Below are 24050 nucleotides of genomic sequence, written 5' to 3'. Positions count from 1 at the left end.
CTAAATATGATGAAATTAACTATCTCACCTATTCAAATGTTGATTTGTTCCAGCTCTACATTAGTGAATAGACTCGTTTTAAAATACTTTTCCTCTACTGTAGAATGCCTGAGAAGCATCACCATGTGCAAACAAAACTAGAGAAGACTTAACAATCTGTTTAAAATGCAACAAGGTCTTTGAAAGTACTGGGATTTCTCTCACCACAGGAGAGGTGAAAGGTTAAAGTAAAAGCAGCACAGGAGACATTCAGCTATCCCGAGACTCACAAAAAGGTTCCCTCTCAAACTGCAATACCATGCACTGTTCTATAACATCTACAGCGTCAATGAAGAAGCGTCGATTCTTCTCAAACACCAGGGAAAAACGCTACAGAGCCTTAAAAATTAAAATAAGCTTGGCAGGGTCAAATCATTTAGACAAATTTCTGTTCAGTTGCTCAGTCGTGTCTGACTTTCTGATCCCATGGACTGCAGCACGCCAGGCTTCCCTGTCCATCACCAACTCCTGGAGCTTGCTCAAACTCATGTCCATCGAGTCGGTGATGCCATCCAACCCCCTCATCCTCTGTCATACCCTTTCACCTCCTGCCCTCAATCTTTCCCAGCATCAGGGTCTTTGCCAGTGAGTCAGTTCTTCGCATGAGGTGGCCAAAGTATTGGAGCATCAGCTTCAGCATCAGTCCTTTCAATGAATATTCAGGACTGATTTCCTTTAGGATGGACTGGCTGGATCTCCTTGCAGTCCAAGGGAGTCTCAAGAGTCTTCTCCAACACCACAGTTCAAAAGCATCACTTCTTCAGTGCTCAACCTTTCTTTTTGGTCCAACTCTCACATCCATAATGACTACTGGAAAAACCATAGCTTCGACTATACAGACCTTTGTCGGATTCAACAAAATATAGTATCCATTTCGACTTAAGCAGAAGAGAGAAAGTTTTACTGCCCTTTCACACGGTAAAGCAGCCATCTCTCTCTCATTCAGTAAGCCTAACGTGCAAGTACCCGCACACTTACTTGATGGGTGAGGTAAGTGCTTAGCTGAAGCATCCAGTTTCGCCACTGCTGCACGGCCACTCCAACTCTTTTCCCACTTTCCACCGTTATTGAGCCCAGTGGGTAATTTGAAGGCAGCTGAATTATAAGCTCAATCACTATGTCCTCGATACTGTAAGTGGCCATGACTTCTCGGGTAGTAGCTCGAGCTTTCACCTGCAACACGTGAAAGGTGATTTTTTTTTTGGCCAATTTTCTTTTCTTCCCGTTTATTCAAAAATCATCTTGACAGGCTGACAGATAGCAGCCAGTCCTCATTCAAACAAAACACGGGTAAACATATTCACTTATCTAATGTGAGATATTTAATAAATTGGTTCAAATACCTGACAAATTTCATAGTGATGTTATGACAAAGATGTTTGAAAAAGAAATAGACTATTAGTTGATCCCTTTTCCAGTATGGACTCAATTCATCACAGAAGTGGTCTGTTCTCTGTTTACCTTCATGAAAACTACTCTATACAAATACTGGGCTATTCATTATTTCTTAAGCAATCACAGAAATTATTAATACATTCTCATCTTCAAACTTTTTGCTTTTGCTGTACGGTTTTCTCTATATTAAATGCTTTAACCCACAGCAGCATCCTGCCTACCTCAAAATAAACTACCCCCATCAAGTCTTACCTAGTCCCCTAAGCTGGATGAACTTTTCCCACCCTGATTGCAGAACACTCTTCTTCTTATTGTGCCACTTTCCAGTTTCCAATGCAAAAAACATTATCAGTATCACCTTCATTCCTTTATCAGACTGCATGTTGTTACACGACAGGAATGCGACCCTTCTAAACTGTTTTGCAGGTAACTGGCACACAGCAACTGGGATCTACAGGTATACTGATATATATTTTGAATTAACTAATAAATATTCAAAAACTAGCATAGATAAATGAAATTATAACATCAATCGATGCATTAATTTGAGATCTGATGTCCAAGAATCAGAAAATAAAGTAGACGATTTCTGTAATTTCTGAACCAACAGCTACAATTGTGATCATACTCACTACAACAGATAGGCATAACCAATCCTGAGACAATCTTTTTTAGAAAAAAAATTCAAGATAATACTAACCGTCATGCCGTTAAATAGCTGTGTACTTGTTTGCACAGAAGATATTTCTTGAAAAGAAAGAACACTGCTAACGTACTTGCTGGTAAATCTATCTACGATGTTGAAAACACGCTTCTCACTGCTATTCCACCACAGCCTGACCATGGCTGGCAAGTCTTTTAATGTCATGTGATAGACTGAACAAGCCAAGTGTGGAATATGGTAGGGGAGAGCTGAGGTGTCTGAGGAAAAAACAAATTCTCAGTTAGTGACATGTATCTCTTACGCAGAGCAGACTAATATTAGCACTCCCCTTAGAAAATCATCTTCAACTCCTAAACACTAGTGCTAGAGCTCATAAAACAAACGTTCCAAGGTAACCAGACTCTATATTAGCTTTTTCTCCCACATTCGAAATCAACAATTAGAATAGTAGAGAGAAGACCCTGTTGGATACTGAAAAATCTGCCCCCAAATAGCACTATTTTGCAGGAAAGATCACAAATAAAGTGAAGCACACACACTTCAAAGAGGAGGAAAAATTGAAGATTCTTTTTCTTACGAAAGTGAAAGTGAAGTCACTCGGTCGTGTCCGACTCTTTGCAAGCCCATGGATAGTAGCCCACCAGGCTCTTCCGTCCATGGGATTCTCCAGGCAAGAATACTGGAGTGGGTTGCTATTTCCCTCTCTAGGGGATCGTCCCAACCCAAGGATCGAACCCAGGTCTCCTGGCATTGCAGGCAGACGCTTTACCATCTGAACTACCGGGAAAGCCCCAAATTATGAAAAAAATTTGGCCTCCTTTCCTTTCCCCACAGCTCACTGATGTGTTATGTAGAAGTTCTAGAGTCCCACCATAACACCCACAAGACAAAGTTCCAACTCAGATCTCCAAGACATTTAAAACAATTCCTATTCTCAGGAAATCCTTCTTAATACTGAGGCATAGCTAGATGCATGCATGTCTACCCCTTCAGCTAAAATGTGAGCTCCCGGAGTGAAAAAATAATAAATTTTATTCATCTTCGTTTCCCCAACAGAAGACCATCCACAGAACTACAAAACATTATTGTCTACAGAGTAAAAGGTGACAGTAATCAAGAAACTAAGCTTCAAAAATGAATTAAATTCCCAAGAACTCTAACCATAAGATCTAATTATTTATTCTACATAGAGAAATATGGAAAATCTGGCATTTCAACACTGTCACAGAGGGGACCCACGTTCAGGATTACCCTCCACGCCCTCAGGGTAAAGCGTCACACAACCTGACTTGAGCCTCGTCCCCAGGAAGAAACACACACACACACCATACTGACCTCTAATACCCAACTGGAGCTCTTCCGTAAAGAAAGTTCGAGGGTCCTTACTGGAGAGCTCAACAGCTGTCTCTGCAAAGGCTGGATTTTCTGGCATAAGCCTGAACAGGTGATAAAGCAATTTATTCAAACTTTTTGTTTTTCGAAGGTACATTGAATACAGAGCTCGAAGCTGGTGGAAATGAGAGAATTTTTGTTAGTAAACCCAATTAAATAGGCTATTCAGCAGACTTGAATGAATGAAAAGTATAAACGGATTGGCATTTCCCTGGGGGTGGTCCAGTGGCCGAGACTTTGTCCTCCCTATGCAGGGGGCCAGGTGCGATTCCTGGTCAGGGAAACTAGATCCCACACGCTGAAACTAAGATCCAGCACAGCCAAATAAATAAATAAATATTTTAAAAATATACATATATTACCTATATATATAGTACAATGTGTATGTGTGTGTGTGTGTGTGTCTGTGTGGGGGTGTGTGTGTAGTACAAGAACACAATGAAAAAATGCATTTATCTGAACACTGAGAATGACATGGTAGAGTCCTACAAAATACATCACACAGTGTTACTTTCCAATTGGGTCATCTGATGACACTGTTCCCCCTTCTCATACACTAGCAGAAGTCTTCACTAGCCCTTCGTTATCAGACATATGCCTCTAACATCTTTCTCAAACTGTCTCCTATTGATAAGTTCACCTCCACTTGGAGTCTGAGCTGAGAAAAATCTATTTGCCACTGCCCACAGATGCTTCACTCATTCTCCTCCCAAATCTTCACACCACAATCTCTAATCTTTCAAAATTTCTGCTCAAGACCAATCCCGTTGTTACCGCTGCCCTCACCCTATACCACACGTTCCAGCATCCCTTCATGACAGCACAGTCTGGTAGCTCAAAATGTCCTGGAGTCGTTTTATAAATCAAGAAATTTCACATAATAATATGGATTTTTTTTTCTGATTTCTTTCTTAAAAAGAGGAAAAATCTGGCACCACTGGGTATACTACAGGCATCTAAATGAGACACGTGCTTCAGAAACTTTTTCCTCAATCATGTGGTCTTCATTTTGTTCACATTTACCTTGCAGTTCTTTGGTGTTAGTACCTGTTTTAAAATTACTTGTTTCACTATGCCATATTGCTTCCTCAGAGTACACACACACCATTTTCTGGACACAATGAATGTTCAAATACAAAGATCAAGCCATAGGATTTGGCATTCGGGATTCTTAAAAAATCGACCAAAAGACCTTTACATGAGGAAATGCGGAGGACACTGCCGTTACCCAGTAACCCAACTCAACATCACCCACGCGAGGACACACGGTCCTCCGTGCTCCTGAGGCGGCAGTGAGCACGCAGCACCACTGTGCAGGGAGCCCTCGCTGAAAAATAACCAGAATGTGACACGAGGAGACTGCCAGACAAATCCCAACTGGAGGAGAGTTCACCAAGTAACTGGCTCGGTGAATGAGAAGAAAGAAAGGTAGCGGAATTATAAGCCAAAGAAATATGACAGACAAATACAAACATAATCCTTGCCTGAATCCTCAATAGAAAAGGAAATAAGACTATGATGGACATTACTGGGAAAACTGGGAAATTTTTATTTTTTTAGGGGGCAAATGTTAAATACAAATTAGATAATATTAGTGCATCAAAATTAAATTTGAGTGTAATATCTGTATTACATTTATGATGAAACATGTTCTTATCTTAGGAGTTTATGTGTGTGTACATGTGAGCACGGTTGTGTCTGACTCTTTGTGACCCCATGGACTGTAGCTGGCCAGGCTCCTCTGTCCATGGGGTTTCCCAGGTAAGAATACTGGAACGGGCTGCCATTTCCTACTCCAGTAGATCTTCCTGACCCAGGAATCAAAGCCCAGTCTCTTGTGTCAGCTGTGTTGGCAGGCAGGTACTTCACCACTGCACTATCTGGGAGGGCCAATTCTAGGACATGCATGTTTAAAAGCATCATGACATCCACTGTCTACCATCTCCATAAACCTGAATATTTCTCAAAAAGTTGGAAGGAAAGTAGAATTTTTTAAAAAATTTATTGCATCTATCAATGGGCTTTTGAAAAACACATGTCTACTACCCAGCAGTCTCACTCATAGGTATACAACCCAAGAGAAATGAAAATATATGTACACACAAAAACCGAGGCATAAACATTCACAGCACCTTTATTCACAATAGGCAAAAAGTGGGAACCACCTAAACACTGCATAAGCAAAATGCGTTATAGTCATACAATCAAGTATTTTTTGGACATAAAAAAGGATGCCATACTAACATACGCTAAATTATAAATGAACCTTGAAACCACTGTGCTATAAGAAATAAGCTATAAGAAATAAGCTAAATTATAAATGAACCTTGAAACCACTGTGCTATAAGAAAAAAGGCCATATATGTGAAAAGTCCACAGTAGACAAATCATAAGAGTCAGAAAATAGATCAGTGGTTGCCAGGGGTTTTGAAAGGAAAAGGGACGGCAGGTGGGTAAGGGTGTTTTTTTTGGGGGTGGGGAGGGAGGGGGGCTGGGTGTCGATGTGTGTGGATATTGAAAATGTTCTAAAATTACATGGTAGTGATGGTGTACAATTCTGTAAATACACTAGAAACACCAAACTGTACTCTGTATCTTTTTTTTTTTGGCCACACTGGGATCTGAAGTTCCCCAACCAGGGTTCAAACTGGTGCCCCCTGCAGTGGAGGCATGGAGCCTAAACAGTGGACTGCCAGGGTCCCCAAAGCTGCACACTTTAAATAAGCAAATCTGATGATACGTGAAATACACCTCAGCAAAACTATAACACAAACACACACACACTCTTGTTTCCAATTCAATTCACTAATTCTTTTGAGAAGAATATTAAAAACAACCCAGATTAAGGACCAAAACTTTATTTAAAAAACAGTCTGTTTTAGGATTCTTCTAATAACTGTTATTTACTGAGTTATGATGGTTTACTTGTTGACAGCTCAGTTCAACTTCTAGGCTCAATAAATGCTGATCTAATTCTTTGTGCCCCTCCCCCACCCTGGCTTAATGAAAAAGATGATGTATTCCTAATTTCTGAGTAAAAGAATTATATAATTATTCCTAATTTCTGAGTATAAGATAACAAGAACAAAATTCTTAGACATAAGGCCTCTGCTGCTGCTGCTAAGTCACTTCAGTCGTGTCCGACTCTGTGTGATCCCATAAGGCCTCAATATGCCGCAATTTTAGAGATCAACAGTATTCTAAAAAACAAATGCAGAAGCCCAACAAGTAGTTCTTAAAATACATAACCAGTGAATTAAGACAAGCTCAAATCACAAACCTAAGTGTTAAGACTGAAAAGAAATAAAACCATCTGAACATCTAGATCAGTGTTGCCTCTGTGATCTCATATTCTCCTTAGATAAACAAATGCAAAAATGTATATGTTGATATATTTGTACCAAGAAATAGATTACTGAGCTTCCCTGGTGGTTCCGGGGTAAAGAACCCGCCTGCCGTTGCAGGATACATGGGTTTGATCCCCAGTCTGGGAAGATCTAGAGAAGGAAAGCGTAACCCGCTCCAGTATTCTTGCCTGGAGAATCCCATGAGCTATAGTCCATGGGGTCGCAAAGACTCAGGACTAAGTGACTAAACAACAACATGGGTTATTAGCAGCAATGTAAGTTATAACTTAAGGATTCTGAAAAATCACATTGAAAATGAATGCCATGATTATTTAGTCACACTTTAAATATGTAGCGATTTAAGTCTTGTACTAACCTGACAAAGAAGTTACCTACTTTATTAAACTGACTCAATGTGTGAAACTTTTTTAAAAGCAGGCATCTGTCTAAAAGAATTTTTTTAACTGGAGCAGAGCTTTCCAGCTTCCTTCTTAAACGTGAGACAACAGAGACATCTAGTGGTTGCTAAAATAATTCGGGCAAAATAATTACTATAGGATATTTTCATTATTTAGTGATAACAGCTTGAATTACATATGGTAATATTTCATAGATCTTTCTCTAAACACTGATTTTCAAATAAGGTGCATTTCCAGTGATGTATTCACTGATATTCCCACAAGAGTCAGAAGTTGACCAAAGGGGGGAAAAAAAATAGCAAGATCTGGTTCTTTAGAAACTGTTACTATGAGAGCACAAAAGTAAATGACAGAAACCTGGTTTCCTGCAATAAACAGACTTGGTGGATACATTCAGTTAGGAAAAAACTGATCTAAGCATAAAACTGTGGGAGGGTGACAAAGTAGAGACAGAAATAAATTTAGCAGAATGTCTATAATGAGCCAGATAAGATTAGATTAAGATATGAGGCATTTCCTCATTTTTCTCCAAAAGGAGGGGAAGGAAAGGGCTTAGGATAGTAAGAGAGAAACACATATAGGACAGAACTGTCAAAAGTTGTCTCATTTTATTTACCTGAGATGAAGCAGCTTTGAAGAAAGTAAGTATTAATTTCCAAGTGAGGAGGTACCCCAGAACATAACAGAAGTCTTCACTCAGTGGCTTGATAGTAACTATCTGTCCAACAGGAATATATCCCAAAACATTTTCTAGTAAGTCCTCTTGAGTGCTAAGAAGAGACATCAGTGCAGCAGGTGGCGACCTAAGAATCAATGATTAAATACCACAATTTTCTTCATAATTTGTCTCTTAACAAACTGACAGCATGTATAAATTTGAAGCATTTTAGAAAAATCTTCCTTTTCCTCTATTTTCCAAAAACCATTTTAAAAGTTCCCCTTTATAGGTTCAGTTTTGACCCCTAATGTTGTATAAAGACAATTACAGAATCTGAAAAGCATAAAGTGATATGGAAATATATACATGTATTTTCATATTTATAAATATGTAAGATATGCTGTAAAATTTACTCTAGAAGTTAGTTCAGTTCAGTTGCTCAGTTGTGTCTGACTCTTTGTGACCTAAAGGACTGCAGCACGCCAGGCTTCCCTGCCAATTACCAACTCCTGGAGTTTACTCAAACTCATGTCCATTCAGTCGGTGATGCCATCCAATTATTTCATCCTCTGTCGTCCCCTTCTCCTCCTGCCTTCAATCTTTCCTAGCATCAGGGTCTTTTCAAATGAGTCAGTTCTTTGCATGAGGTGGCCAAAGTACTGGAGTTTCAGCTTCAACATCAGTCCTTCCAGTAAACATTCAGGACTGATTTTCTTTAGGATGGACTGGTTGGATCCCCTTGCAGTTCAAGGGACTTTCAAGAGTCTTCTCCAACACCACAGTTCAAAAGCATTAATTCTTTGGTGCTCAGCCTTCTTTATAGTCCAACTCTCACATCCATACATGACTACTGGAAAAACCATAGCCTTGACTAGATGAACCTTTGTTGGCAAGGTAATGTCTCTGCTTTTTAATATGCTGTCTAGGTTGGTCATAACTTTCCTTCCAAGGAGTGAGCATCTTTTAATTTCATGGCTGCAGTCACCATCTGCAGTGATTTTGGAGCCCAGAAAAATAAAAGCCAACTGTTTCCCCATCTATTTCCCATGAGGTGATGGGACCGGATGCCATGATCTTAGTTTTCTGAATGTTGAGCTTTAAGCCAACTTTTTCACTCTCCTCTTTCACTTTCATCAAGAGGCTTTTTAATTCATCTTCACTTTCTGCCATAAGGGTGGTGTCATCTGCATATCTGAGGTTATTGATATTTCTCCCAGCAATCTTGATTCCAGCTTGTGCTTCATCCAGCCCAGCGTTTCTCATGATGTACTCTGCATAAAAGTTAAATAAGCAGGGTGACAATATACAGCCTTGATGTACTCCTTTTCCTATTTGGAACCAGTCTGTTGTTCCATGTCCAGATCTGTTGCTTCCTGACCTGCATACAGATTTCTCAAGAGGTAGGTCAGGTGGTCTGGTATTCCCATGTCTTTCAGAATTTTCCAGTTTGTTGTGATCCACACAGTCAAAGGCTTTGGCATAGTCAATAAAGCAGAAGTAGATGTTCTTCTGGAACTCTCTTGCTTTTTTGATGATCCAGCAGAAAACATATATTTCAACCTTCTGTTTTATAGATGAAAAAAAATCATACATTCAGAGAGGCTAAATGATTAGTCTGAAGTCCCTTGCTAGCCAGGGGAACAATTAGGGCTAACAAATCCTATCAGGTCCTTTATCAACCAACAAAGGGTTAGAAGATCCTAAGACTGTACTGTCTTTTCAATACAGTTAAAGGAAAGTTAAAGGAAATTTAACATTCATATTAACTCATGGCAATGTAAGGTAATTTTCTTCTTTATGGAAGTAGTGTACTTATTAACACTTTCAGGCGAGCTTGTAAGAGTCTCAGCAAGTGAAATACTTGTGTGTGTTGTTGTTGTTCAGTTGCCAAGTCGTGTCTGACTCTGCGAGCCCATGGACTGCAGCACACCAGGCTTCCCTGTCCCTCGTCATCTCCTGGAGTTTGCCCAAGTTCATGTCCATTGAATCAGTGATGCTGTCTGACCATCTCATCCTGTCACCCTCTTCTCCTCCTGCCTTCAATCTTACCCAGCATCAGGGTCTTTTCCAAAGACTTGTGTGTATCTCCAGTCAAGTTCTCTATGACATTCTGGGTTCAGTCTCTTCTTTTACCTCTGTGATCTTTCTTTCCTTGCGGCTTCCTACTACCGGCCCATAAGTAAAAGTTCTCTTCAAGCTCTGCCCTTAAGTTTTTACCTTCAGCACCACCACCTCATGTAGCAACCCTTCTCCATTCCATACCAACCATCAGCAGATTTTACAAAGAACAACTCTCCACTTTACGCACTAACCTCCATGCACTTTGGAACTTCTGGAATGGCCTCCAGCTCTGCTTGCTACTTGTACAGTTTATGCTTCAGACTTCTGCAGAATCAGCTGATGGTATCCCATCTTCTACCAAACAATGCCCCGATCTCTAGAAAATGTCATTTTGAAGGCCCTCATTACCCTCCAGCTTTAGCTTTCACTGCACGCTCCCTGCCTACTCCACACATACTCATTTATTATCTGGCTGCATTGGGCCTCAGTTGCGGCACGTGGAGACGTCACTGCATCAGCTGGACCGTTCACTGCGGCACAGCGACTCTCTCTAGCCGTGGCACGTGGGCACTGTAGTTTCAACACGTAGGTTTAACTGCTCCCCAGAATGTGGGATCTTAGTTCCCAAACCAGGGATCAAACTCATGTCTCCTGCATTGCAAGGCAGATTCTTAACCACTGGACCACCAGGAGAATCCCTCATTTATTGTTTTTACTCAACAAATGAGGATTATTCATAACTATTTAAGGTCAACAACTGGGTGTTGGGGAAAAAAAGTGAGGAATAAGAGACTAAAAGCTTCACACAGCCTATATTCCAGTGGAAGAAGATTTAGAAAATTTAAAAAACATGTCACAAGGCAACAACTCGATATTCCCCAAGCACATCATGCGGTCACACCCCAGTGCCTCTGCACGTGGTGTCCCTGTAACTTTTCCCTGCCGGCCGAAACGCTCCCCAACCTGAAAGGTCAGTATCAGTGTCCTCCCTTCTTGGCACAGCAGTTGTGTCTCACGAACATCATCCTTTTTCTTAGCACTTGTCACACACTGCCTTCTGCTATAGGGTGGCTGTTTAGTCGCTCAATCATGTCTAACTCTTTTGTGTCCCCATGGACCACAGCCCACCAGGCTCCTCTGTCCATGAAATTTCCCAGACAAGAATACTGGAGCGGGCTGCCGTTTCCTTTTCCAAGGGATCTTCCCAATGTGGAGATCAAACCCACACCTCCTACATTGGCAGGTGGATTCTCTACCGCTGAGCCACCAGAGAAGCCCATTCAGTTTTAGGGTAATACATCTAAATTACTTTATAAGATCCTTAAGAAAACAGTTTACTTAACACTATATTCTCCCCTCACCATTTAATTAACACTTGCACAAAGGGGTGCTCAATACATTTTTGAATGTGTATACTCTTTCCCCAGTTACTATGTGGCCAAAGAAAGCTTTACTAAACAGCAACAAAGGGAAAATGACTTAGAAACAATTAGAAGAGAGAGTAACTATCTCTTCAAGTGAGCTCTAAAATTCATTTATATCTTACAGATAAATGTACAAGATTTGTGGAATGAATGTATACACTAAACTTAGAGCTTTTGCATTGCCTCAGTCTTCTAAAGTCATCATGACGGATTATGAGAATTTAACGAAGCAATCCAACTTATGGTTTGACTTCTCATTTTTCAACACTACAATAGTGTCAAAGCGATGTGTTCAGTAGAAACTATACTACAAATTGTGACCTTCTCCCAGACTGGCTATACGCAGAATGATACTCTCTTACAAAGCTGGGCAGTGGAGGTGAACTGCAGCTCCCAGTCAGCCACGAAATCACAAAGGTTTAACAATCAAACCACTCACAACCATTCTTACCCAGACAACCATTCTGCTTTTCACATTTGGTACAGTACTCAATAAATTACAGGAGATATCTAACATTTTATCATAAAACAGACTTTGTGTTGGATGACTCTGCCCAACCGTAGGCTGATGGAAATGTTCTGAACACACTTCAGTAGGCTAGTCTAAGCTGATGTTCAGCAGGTGACCTGTATCAAATGTATCTTTGACTCAACACTGTTTTCAACTTACAATAAGGACGTAACCCTGTAAACTGAGGAACACATGTATTAAAAGTCACTTACAAGGCTGGTTCTTCTTCTTCATCTCCATATGACTTTAGATTATCTTGATCATATTGTGGTAATTCAGGCATCAATCTGGAAGTCAGAATATTAAGTTACATGAAATGGTTCATTGTTAAAGTCATGCCAATACTTATTTTGTAATGAGTATATCCTTTTACTGAGTTTTCTCTGAAATAATCCACCACGGCCAGGACTATATAAATGTAAACTGTGCATGGAGAACAGTGACCATTCCTGTAAGCTTAGTCGAGCTTACCCTGTTCCAGTTTTTACTTTGACTTTTTTTTTTTTTGGTAGATTCTTTCTTTTTACTTTGACATTTTTTTAATGGCCAAAAATTAAAACTACATTGGAGAAGGAAATGGCAACCCACTCCAGTATTCTTGCCTGGAAAATCCCATGGACTGAGGATCCTGGTAGGCTACAGTCCATGGGGTCGCAAAGAGTCGGACACAACTGAGCGACTTCACTTTATGTAAAAGCGAAAGTCACTCAGTCTTGTACGACTCTTTGCGACCCCACGGACTACACAGTCCATGGAATTCTCCAGGCTAGAATACTGGAGTGCATAGTCTTTCCCTTCTCCAGGGGATCTTCCCAACCCAGGGACTGAACCCAGGTGTCCCGCACTGCAGGCAGATTCTTTACCAACCGAGTTATCAGGGAAGCCCAAAACTATATTTCATTTTTTAAAAAACCTCCACAATACTGATTCAACTGAAAGAATTCTTACTTGTATAGCATATGATAGACAGCAATTTGCACAGGCCGAGCTCTGTAAAGGAGTAATGGGGCTAATGTATTTAACAAAGTCTGGAGGTGTTCTGGCAAGTTTGTTTTCTGACCAGCAAACAATCTTGCAGGGAGTTTCTGACTCAATAGCTGATCCTTTGGGATATAAGTTAATGTTTCACACATGGGCTTCAGCATTGCATTCTGAAATGATGTTTCAGATGTATCTCTGTTTTCTCCTGATGACAAAAAGGAAAAAAAGAGTCATACCCCAAACAAAGTGAGTAATACAACTTGACCGATTCATAGACAACCAAACGTTATTTAAGAAAATGAAAGAAAAACTGGACAAACATTAAAGCAGTCCAAACTAGAAGCTGAATATATATTTATGAACTGAATATATATTTCAGATAATCTCAACTATTTAATGACTTCTATTATCTTATCCTTTAAAAAAAAGAAGAAGTTTGAGTTAAAATAATTTATTCATATTCCTTGAATTAGTATTATTCTAATTTTCCGTGGTCTTTAGGTATCCTGTGATGTTTCAATTCTTGTCTGTAGAGCAGAAGAATATACGATGACTCTGAGATGCTGAACTTTCTCTCTGGCTCTCTTACTATTTTGTGCTGTGTGACCTAAACATCCAAAGTTGATTTTGGGGTGTTTTCTGTTTCTGTTTTGTTTTTTTTTCAAAACAAGTTATTTTCAATGGCTCTCACTATTCCTCCCTTTCTCACTTGCCTGTAGCGGTCACCAAAAGAGGTAAAAGCAGACTGTGGATGCCAGGAGAAAAAAACTCTTTCCATTCACTGATCAGATTTACAGGAAGGCTGCCATTGGTGCCCAGAGTTGTGGAATCAAAAAAAGCGCTGAGTTCACAGGCCAGATCACAGCTGACGCAGGCAAACAGTTGTACCAGTGGAATGGAATACAGCGCCTGATTCTCATTTGTTGTCTGAGGAAACAAAAATTAAATAGGTAAGCAGACCTCCTGTAGAATATTACATGTCAAGGCAATAAAGAGAAGTCCCTTACATTTCTCTAAATTCGAAAATAAGAAACAGTTTGAATGTATAGTCTCAGGAGACATTTATATATTTTATATCAAAATAACTTATTTTCAGAATTAAATGTTAGGAATTAGAATTAACCCATTTATTGTGAACTGTTCTTTTTTATTTCTGCAACCATGAAGGAAAATAATATCAATTACCATATACCAAGTTAAATACATTAAGAGCACATTTATAATCTTCTCAGAAGCCCTACTAATTGGGCATTATTAAGTTATTTTAAAATGAGGAAACTGAGGCTCAACTAGATAAACTTTAATACCCTAAGCCACACAGTAAACAGCAGGCAGAGTAGAGATTAGACCAAGTCAACACTGCCTGACTGGCTGCATGACAGCCCATAGCTATTACACAGCCGGCTGCTTGGGGCCATACAAAGAACTCCAATTCCCTCTCAATTTGTTTAATCTTTACTGCCCTACTCTGGCAACAGTGAAACAGTACACTGTAAGAACAGAAGCAAAAGACCAAAAACCTCCTCATGAAAAGAAAACCTTAAAGGGCTATGCTGCAAGTATGACACTAAAATGAGCTAACGGAGAGACCATTCTAAAAGCAGTTAGCAGAATGGTTACGGAATGACACTGGCAAACATTAAACCTCAATCATCTCACTGACCTGTGAGGCAGCAGTCGGCAAGGGATACATCCATAAACTGTTTAAATGTTTGCAAAGGAGCTAACTACAGTCACTACTTAAAGAAGAGGAGAAAATACTTCTGGCACACAGACATGCATGAAAACCCAACAGCAGTGATGACGCAGAAGGTTGATTTACCTCCAGCCAAGCCAACATGGAACACATGATGAAGTCCCATTCGCTCTCTGCCAAAGGAGATGAGCAGTATTTCAGAAACAGGGAAAGGAAACGGATTATTTCTATATTTACAGCCAGTATCTCTGGACTCACTTCTGACAGATTACTGTGATAAAGACAAAAACAAGACACTGATGAATTATACAGACATTCAGTGAGAAAAATTTAAATCTTTTTAAAAAAATCTTATATATTTATAACAGACTGCCTTAAATGTCTACCATCCCATTACTCTACAAAATAGTGACTATAAGATACATAACCTGAGTCTACATCATACATAGAGGGAAAAATATAAAGTATTACCTACCAACTGAAAAGAAAAATATCTTCGTGATCTCTTTTCCAAGTTATCAGAATTTTTAATAGACCATGTAATAGCTCTCCATCATCTATACTTTTGGTCTGCAGACAAGAATTGAAAATGGCAAGATGTCCAAAACCTCCTATAGCAAAATTAAAACATTTTTTCATTGCAATGCTACTATAAAAAAAGAAAGCCTATGCTGAGATAGGTTAAAAACTTCCTTCAAAAGTGTTCAGGTTAATAACTCTAAAATTCGGACTTGAAAGAAAGAGTCAACAAATGACTTATAAGCTCCATAGGCAGGGACCTGCCACCATACCCAGCACCCAGGACCGAGAAGAAAGTGGGGAGGGGAAGGCAGGGGAAGCACGTGAATGACACTATGCATTAAACTAGCCTATGCTGTTTTTTTCTTTGTTTCCTTACGTATAGGACTTATTCGGCATACCCACCTCTCAAAAAAAACAAACAAATCTCTAGCTAGAGTACAAAGTTAGATAAAGTTGGAAAATAGAACATACTGCTTTATAAGTCATGCATTCACTCAGTAAGCATCTATGTCAAGAAAGCTCTTGTGGGGTTCCCTACTCTTTAGACTCCCTGATTGCTCCTTATTCTTCAATTCTTAAACACTGCCTCCACTCCGAAATTCCCAAGTACGTAGAGTATGCCCCTCCTCACTCCTCTAGGATCACTTGTTTGCTGCCTTTACAGCACTGATGTTTGCTATTATCTCATCAGGAAGTAAGCTCCATGAAAGCAGGAACCTTGCCTGTTTTACTCATCACCGTATATGGCCCCCAAACACAATGCCCAAGATACATTTATTTTGACTGACTAAATAAAGAACGAATAAATGAATGCATACGAGGTACACTGCTAGACAGATACCAGGGAGAAAGCTGAACAAAATCCAGTCCCTGGAGGGACTTACTCAGCAGTACTGGCAGACAAAAACAGATTAGAATAATATGTACAAAAACCAAGAACCCAGAGCAGCAAACTATACTGAGTCAGAAAAGGCTTCCCAAAGTTGGAGTGTGAATGGGGATTTATCAAAAGATCAAAGTCTGCAGGACTAGAAAAGGGACGTTTCAAGGAGTGCTAAGGCACAGAGTTGTAAGAAAGTACAAACCACTACAATATTGTAAAGTAATCAGCCTCCAACTAATAAAAATAAATGAAAAAAAAAGTACAGACTGATCAAAATTCATGACAATTTAGCATGGTCAGGGTCCAGAGTGGAAGCAAAAGAGTTTGAACTGGAGAAATTGGTTGCAATAAGATTATAAACATCTTACAGGCCAAACTAAGTTCTTAAGTTTTTATACTGTAGGCAAAAGAGAACCAACAAAGAAAGCAAAAATAAATTAATTAATAACAATGCAGTCTTCCTTTAAAGGCAGAGGAAGAATTTTTTTTAAATCTTCCTGACAAAATATCAATAGAAGAGGTTTCAAGTTTAATCAGAAACAACTCATATTCTAAGAACCGAAAAGTATTCGTTAGCTAATTCTGCTTCATTGCTTGGGTTAGAAGAGAAAAACCGACTGTCAAATCTTGAACAACACTCCTCTCCCTGTTGGCCTCTGCACAGCTGGGCGCCTTCTGACGTGTATGAACAGCACAGAGCTGTGTGAACACAGTCCTGTCTTCTGCCATCCTTCTGTTACAACCTGTGCTGGAGATGCCACCTGCACTCCCATGAGGTAATCCTCTCTTCCATGTACAATCCGTTCAACTGCATCCCTTTCCTGCCAATGCCATCCCAATCCCACAGTTTAACTATGCAACTGAACTCAACAGTAAAGCTTAATGCCACAAAAATTTATGTCTGATATCATGCTATCAAGGCAATTCTGTTTCACTGTGTTTGCTAATGGCATATTCTTCTTCCACTATCTCAAATTTTCAGTACCTTTCTTAAAAAATACAATCCCGTTGCCACTCATCAGACAACCTAGAGAGAGATGATGCTATGAAGTTCCCAAACCCTTCTATACTCTCTGTATCTACATCTGCATCCATCCAACAGCTCTCCTTACCTAACCTCCACTTATACATGGTTGGTATCTTCTTTTTTCCCTTTATTTTTTGTTTCACACTGGACTACAGTTGATTAACCACACGTGCTTTAGTTATACATGTTACATACGTCTATTCCTTTTCATACCTTTTCCCATTCAGGTTGCTATGTAATACAGAGCAGAGTTCCCTGTGTATACAGTGGGTCCTTGATGGTTACCCATTTTACATACAGTGGGGTGTTTATGTCGGCCCCAAACTCTCTTCCTCCCCACCCTTCCCCCTGGTAACCATAAGTTTGTTCTCTACATCTGTTTCTGTCATGGTGATTTTTTCTAACTGCTCTCGATCCACTCCTACACGCCCTCCTCTCTCGTCTTCTCAGTGGGAACTACCATTCATTATTCCGTCTTCTATTCCTCCTTCTCCCCCTTTGACCCTATATTCATCTCCAGCTTTCACTTCTTTCCACTTCCCCCCTTTTTTTCTCAAATTTTATTGTGGCTGTGCTGGGTCTTCATTGGACACAGGTTTTTCTCCAGTTGCAGCAACTGAAGGCTTCTCTCTAATTGCTCTGCGTGGGCTTCTCAATGGGTTGGCTTTTCTTGTTTCAGAGCATGGGCTCTAGGGCACGCACGCTTCAGGAGTTGCAGTCCCTGGGCTCTAGAGCACAGGCTCAATAGCTGTGGTGCACGCCTTAGTTGCTCCGCAGCCTGTGGGATCTTCCGGGACCAGGGACTGAACCCGTGTCTCCTGCATTGGCAGGTGGATCCTTTACCACTGAGCCACCAGGGAAGCCCTCCACGTCCCTTTCTACCAAACCCTTAAGAACAGACTATCTGGCCCTACTTTTTCACCACTATTCATTCCACATTTCAGTCTCTAATATCATCTGAGCTGCGGCATTTAACAGGTGATAAATATTGCCTAAACTCTTGCTTTTGCTTTTTTTAACCTCCAGTCCTTATTCTCAAGTGTCCCTTTACCCACATACCCCTTAAATCTATGTACTGGTGTTCCCTTGATATTCTTTTCACGCTTCACTCTCCCCAGCAAGCTCATCTTCATTTACAGATTATACTACCACCTACCTGACATGGACTCTGAAAGCAGTATTTCCATCTGGCCAACAGCCTATTTACTGCTTACTGACAATCCCCATTTGAATACTTATTCCATAGCCACCTCAATCGTAATCTCATGTGTCCAAAACTTAACATCAGCTCCCTGTATACTCCTTCACCACCCTCCGTCCAGCCCTCAAGGCTCCTGGCAGGGTTTCCTACAAAGCCTCATGGCACTTCCATCTGCCCAATCCAGAAATATAACCAACCTCTCTCAGTTCCATCTCCACTCTTCCATCTGATTCAAGAGTTCTTACCTCTCATTTTGATTATTCGAATGGCTCTCTATCTGTGGTCTTTTACTCCTAATTTCTCTCTTCTCCCATATCCACCCTTCACACAGTTGTCAAGATAATCTTTCTAATGTGAATATGACAGTCTGACTACTTTCCTACCTAATTTGGGCCAATAACTCCTTACTTCCTACCACTTAAAGTCCAAACTCCTTAACTGACAAAATGAGGCCTTTATGATCTGTGCCCTACCATTCTCAAGATCCATATTCTTGGGCACCCTAATACTCTTTGTCCCCAACTTTCTACCTTAAATCCAGCCAAAATGAAGCTATCTGCATACTTCTATGTTTCTGAATACCTGGAATGCCTCTCCCTAACTATAAAGAAAAGTATCTTTTACCACTGCTAAAATATCTCTTTTCGTGAAAGAGCCACTGACATCTCAAAGCAAAGTGGAAAATTCCTTTTCTGCACTTCCGCACATATGATATCTTTATGCCATATCAGTTATCATATAACTTTCTATCTATCTTCTCTACAAAAGAGACTGCCACATGGGCAGGGCTCAATAAGTGTTGTTAAATTAGCAAGCAAATGAACTAACAAGAGTACAGAATGTCCGAAAAGTTTAAAACATAATAAGGCTGCTTCCTCTTTTGCTTTTGTAAGTTCACTGGTTGGTTGACGAGGGAGAAATGATGCACAGCTAAGAAGAGCTACACGTGGTACAGAAAAGATTAGAGGGTACCTGTGGTTATACACCTTCCCCTAGGCTGCAGCATTTCTGCACTGCAAAATAACAGTCGCTCTCCAACGAATGACACTTATCCTATTGAGTCAACTTGTTATGTAGCAAGAACATTAACTAGGAAAAAAATTAGCTATAATTTATCTCTGTTAGATTTGGATTTAGATGTTAAAAAACACTTCTTTCATCTCAAGCAATAATTAAATTAATGAAATACTTATTACCAAGTAACTAACCATTGATACAGCAAACATCTTCCTTGGCCCAGGCCAAAAGGGCAGGTATACACTGAGCAATGAATTCTTTCTTGTCTTCTTTTGACAAAAATGGACAGAGACCTTGAATAGTATGCATATTACCTTCTGTTAGCGGAAAAAAGCTGTTTAAAGAGGAAAAAAAAAGGTATGAATTATATTTACCCTAAATATTTAGTTATTTCATAAAATTCCTCTTACTCATACAATTTAAAAAGACTAGAATTTCCACTATATAAAATAACTGAATAGAAAAAGAATAAAAGAAACTATGAAAGAGGTTGACATTTGCTGATTCTGTTTGATGAAACTGTGGACAATTATTTTTTTCTGCTTGTCCTTTTCACATGTTTCTGATTTTCAAAAAATAAGCATATATAACTTTCTCCATGGATGATTTTTTTTAATTATACAAAACAGTACATGATTATGATGTCTTTAAGAGACAACTGATTCAATTTAGAGAGGACCAGTTACATATTGCTCACATGAACTGATACTCATTATGTGCATATATACACTTGGGTTTTATGTATCTAAATCTTACATCACCTGCTACTTATATATACTTTCTAGGCTGCTTTACAGCAGGACATACAGGTACAAAGTATTCTATTTTAAAACTACATAGCTAGATAAAAAACAAAACCAAAATATTCCATACAATCATAATTTAAATATTTCTCTATTAGTGAACATATAGGTTTTTTCCATCAAATTTCTGCTCTTATAAATAACACTATAATAACTGTCCTTGAGCAGGTACTATTCTGCATATGTGCAAACACCTCTTTAGGCTAGATTCCTGGAAGTAGAACTGCAAAATCAAAGGATCTGAATGTATTATATTCTGATAATTTTAAGTTGTTCTTCAAAGAAGAATAATCAATTCACATTTTCAGCTCATGTAAGTGGGATCATACAGTACTTGTCTTTTTGTGACTGCTTTGTTTCACTTAGCACAATGTCCTCAAGGTTCATCTACATTTTAGCATGTCAAAATTTCCTTCCTTTTTAAGGCCTTATTTTAATAATACTGCATTACAATGTACGCCACGTTTTGCTTACCCACCCATCTGGTGATGGACACACAGGTTTCGCTCTTACACAGTCAGGCACCTACTGTTTCTCCTGTGGATTCTGGGTTTGGGCTCTGCTTAAGATCTTCCCTGTGCCAAGACTATGCAGTTTCTTATTTTCCCCAAATACTTTTATAGACCCATTCATTACATTTAATTTTCATCTGGACCTTACTTTCATGTATAATGCAAGGGAGTGGGTCTCACTTTTTTTTCCAAATGCAGGTTCAATTTTCCTATCTCACTGATCTGAAAGACCACCTGTATCAAAAACTAAATTTTAATTTATGTGCCCATTGGTTTTTGGACTCCATACTTTGATCCAAGGATACATCTATTCACCAATTTCATACTGCTTAATCACTGTGTTGGTAGGGCAAGTCCTTTTCACTTTTCTCTTTCATAAATTTCCTAGCTATTCCTGAGCACTTTTTCCTTTAAATGTATACCATGTTTAGAAAAGTTTGTGAAGTTTTCCAAAAAATGCTGCTGAAATCTTGACTAACATTACACTGAAATTAGATACAACAATCTTTACAATTTATCTTCCCACTTTCTTTTGTGATCTTTATTTAAGTTTTACAATTGTAATTTTTCATTAAATTTATTTCTAAGTATTTACAGTTTTGTTGTCAATGTGAAAAGAATCTCTTTCTTCCTATGCCATTTTAAAATTGATTATTACTGGTGAATAAGAAAGATACTGACTTTTGTATGTCAAGTATATATCCATCTCACTTGTAATTAGTTCCAGTAGTTCTTTAGCTAATTCCCTATGATGCATGTAAACAGAAGAAAATTTTAAATTATGCTGAATAAAACAAGCTCATATCAAAAGATCATATGCTGTATGACTCCATTTGTGTAACATTCCTAAACTGGTGAAAATTATAGAAAGAGCAGATCACTGGTTGGCAGAGCGGAAGAGAATGGCAGGAGGCAGGTGGCTGTGGCAGGAAAGGCCACCACAGGGATCCTTGGGAACAGCTATTCTGTGTCTTGGGACGTGGTGGTCACATGTGGTCTACAGAACACACACATGGGCACAAGCTTTCTCAAGTCACAAGTCAGCGGGCGGTGTCAACGTCATTTCCTGGTTGTGAAACTGCACGAAAGCTACCCAAAATGGTACCATTTGGAAGAAACTAAGTGAAAGGTACATAGAATTTCCTTGTGTTTCTTATAATTGCATGTAAACCTATAATCCACATTAACTAAACTCAAAACAATAAATTTTAAAAATTTAAGATTTAAAAAATCAAAATTTAGCTTACAATCTTACTGTGCCAGGACATATATACACAAACACACACATACGTATACACATATATATAATTTCCAAATTCTTCTTGATAAATCTGTAAATTCAAAATGCCTCTTGGTAAATTTCAGGTAAGTGTTTAATCTGAATGCTCAGCTTCTCTAATATAATCAACTCTAGCAAATCTCTAGTATGTCCAGCCTCACTATTTTCTTTGCCTTAGGAATATATTTACTGTCTTTTTAGAATTCACTTCAGTGGGATGATCCTTATTTTTAAGAGTAAGTAACTTTCCTTATCACTTCCATTTAGCAAATAAAGGGATAGAAGAAGGCTGTAAGAGAGAGGGGAAAAGATTCTACCCAAGAGATTTCTGGGAAAAAGAGAATAAGCTTATCAAATGCTAATTATTTTAAAGCACATATAAAATTCTTCAACAAAATGTTATAAGGTTAAAAACATCTATTAAAAAAAGATAGGTCCTCAACCTAAAATGACTGGAACTGTTTTATACTCTTTAAGTCTCATATTCTTTCATTTAATTTCCTCATGTCCTAAACCTGTTTTCCTGATTCCTTACACACTGGTTGTTAGTCAAGGGTTGCCAGAGTGACCAATCATAATACATTTCAAAGTAAAAGTATTTTAAATAAAAATACCCTTCTTTTCTCCTATAATGCTGTTTTACTTCATCAGATGAAACACTTCGGGAAAGGATCAACTTAGCAATAATAAGAGACCAAAGGGTGCCGTTTTTCCTGGATCTAAAAAAGAAAAAAAAAAATTCTCTTTTGAAAGTATACTTAATATTTTGAAACTCTTGCTTACCTGGATTCCCGTTACAGAACTAAATAAAACACCTTATCAGAGTATCACTTCACACAGTACTTTTGCACGTAAATAACTGCCGTTACCAAAAGGATTGGCAACTTAGGCTTCTGAAACTCCTTTACTGAGCTCTCATCAAGGCAATCTCAAAGCCCCTTCATCCCAATAGGGCAGAGGACCTTAGGGATTAAGCTGGAGGATCAGAGGCTGCCGCCGCAAAGAGGACAGAAAAGACCCAGAGGAGACCAGGATTGCTGAAGCTGAGGAACCAAGGAGGGTATTAACATTCACTGAGCAAAGTTCTGAGAGTCAATAAGTGGAGTAGGACTGGAGAGGAAGACCTGTTCAGTCTAAGGCCTCTCATACTGCAAAGCATATGAAAAATACTACAGGCAAATGAGAAACTCTTCAGGAGAAAGCAGTTCAACAGGGTAATTTCAACCAGCTAAACATCACACGGCTATAACCTCTACAATGACTGTTTTCATACCTACTTCCTCATCTAGGGGCAAGGGTTTTGTGGTTATGATATTAAGAGATAACTGCAATAAATAACATACAAGGTAAAAGGTTAAATTTTACCTTGGAAATTTAAGGTAAAATTTAAGTGGAAGGATGGGTCACATATGACAAATTAAAACAACTTCTACAGGACTCTCTTTCACTGTCACCTGCCCCTTTAATCATATTCATGGATTTAATAACACAGGCAAAGTACAAATATCTCCCCAGAAGAAGAAATCAAGTACTTAGTACCCACAAAGTATGTGTCATTAATGACAGATTAATTTAGAACAACCGTCTGATTCAAAGATTAGCATGAAGTGAGCTTACATTTTACAGACACAAAACCATAAACTAGCAAGATAGTCATGAAATAAAAACTGAAAAAGGATTCCCACCTGTCAAATAAAAACTGAAAAAGGATTCCCACCTGTCAAATAACAGCTGCAGAAGGCCAGAAGTATTACCAAGTCCACATAAGTTATCATATGTGATATTCATTTTCTGAAGCATTTCACAAAATCCAGTTAGAAAAACAGGTGGATTGTCTAATTCTTCATACCACTGCAATGAATAGAGCAGTTCTGCAACTAACAGAATGGACAGCACATTATCGAGTGCACTTTGTAAACAGCCCTTCCAGTTGTCCTCACTTGTCTCCTGTTCTCTAACACTGCTGTGCCCACTAATTCTAAAATATCTATGAACGATTTCCAGCTCTTTGATATACAATCATAATGAAAACTGAGCATATCTGACACAAAACACCACTCCTCTCCCAAACCTTACTTGGTCCCTTTTCTGGTGAGTTAAGACAGTGACAGGAACCGAAGTTATCAGAGATGCTAGAAGCAGCTTCCTACTATTTTTGCCACAAATGGTAAGATGCTGCATCCAGGATAAACAACTAGGGGACCCAAGACCTGAGAAGT

The 24050-nt window shown here is 39.0% G+C and overlaps 1 protein-coding gene across 2 annotated transcripts in view; it reads right to left on the bottom strand.

The window, feature by feature from the left end:
- LTN1 (listerin E3 ubiquitin protein ligase 1) overlaps positions 1–24050 on the bottom strand; it is a 55229-nt gene that overhangs the window by 3771 nt on the left and 27408 nt on the right. The window contains exons 17-28 of one of the 2 annotated variants that reach the window (XM_043448824.1): positions 23549–23708; positions 22446–22550; positions 19429–19571; positions 15063–15198; positions 14714–14858; positions 13605–13818; positions 12859–13096; positions 12123–12197; positions 7873–8059; positions 3434–3605; positions 2135–2355; positions 1018–1212 (exon numbers count right to left, since the gene is read on the bottom strand). In XM_043448824.1, the coding sequence (XP_043304759.1) occupies positions 1018–1212; positions 2135–2355; positions 3434–3605; positions 7873–8059; positions 12123–12197; positions 12859–13096; positions 13605–13818; positions 14714–14858; positions 15063–15198; positions 19429–19571; positions 22446–22550; positions 23549–23708 (1991 nt within the window). Of the gene's footprint in view, positions 1–1017; positions 1213–2134; positions 2356–3433; positions 3606–7872; positions 8060–10158; positions 10352–12122; positions 12198–12858; positions 13097–13604; positions 13819–14713; positions 14859–15062; positions 15199–19428; positions 19572–22445; positions 22551–23548; positions 23709–24050 lie in introns of those variants that run through there. The other variant, XM_043448825.1, reaches the window with a different exon arrangement.

The sequence above is a fragment of the Cervus canadensis genome, chromosome 27, assembly GCF_019320065.1.
Source record: "Cervus canadensis isolate Bull #8, Minnesota chromosome 27, ASM1932006v1, whole genome shotgun sequence".
NCBI lineage: Eukaryota > Metazoa > Chordata > Mammalia > Artiodactyla > Cervidae > Cervus > Cervus canadensis.
This window is presented reverse-complemented; position numbering and strand designations above follow the sequence as displayed.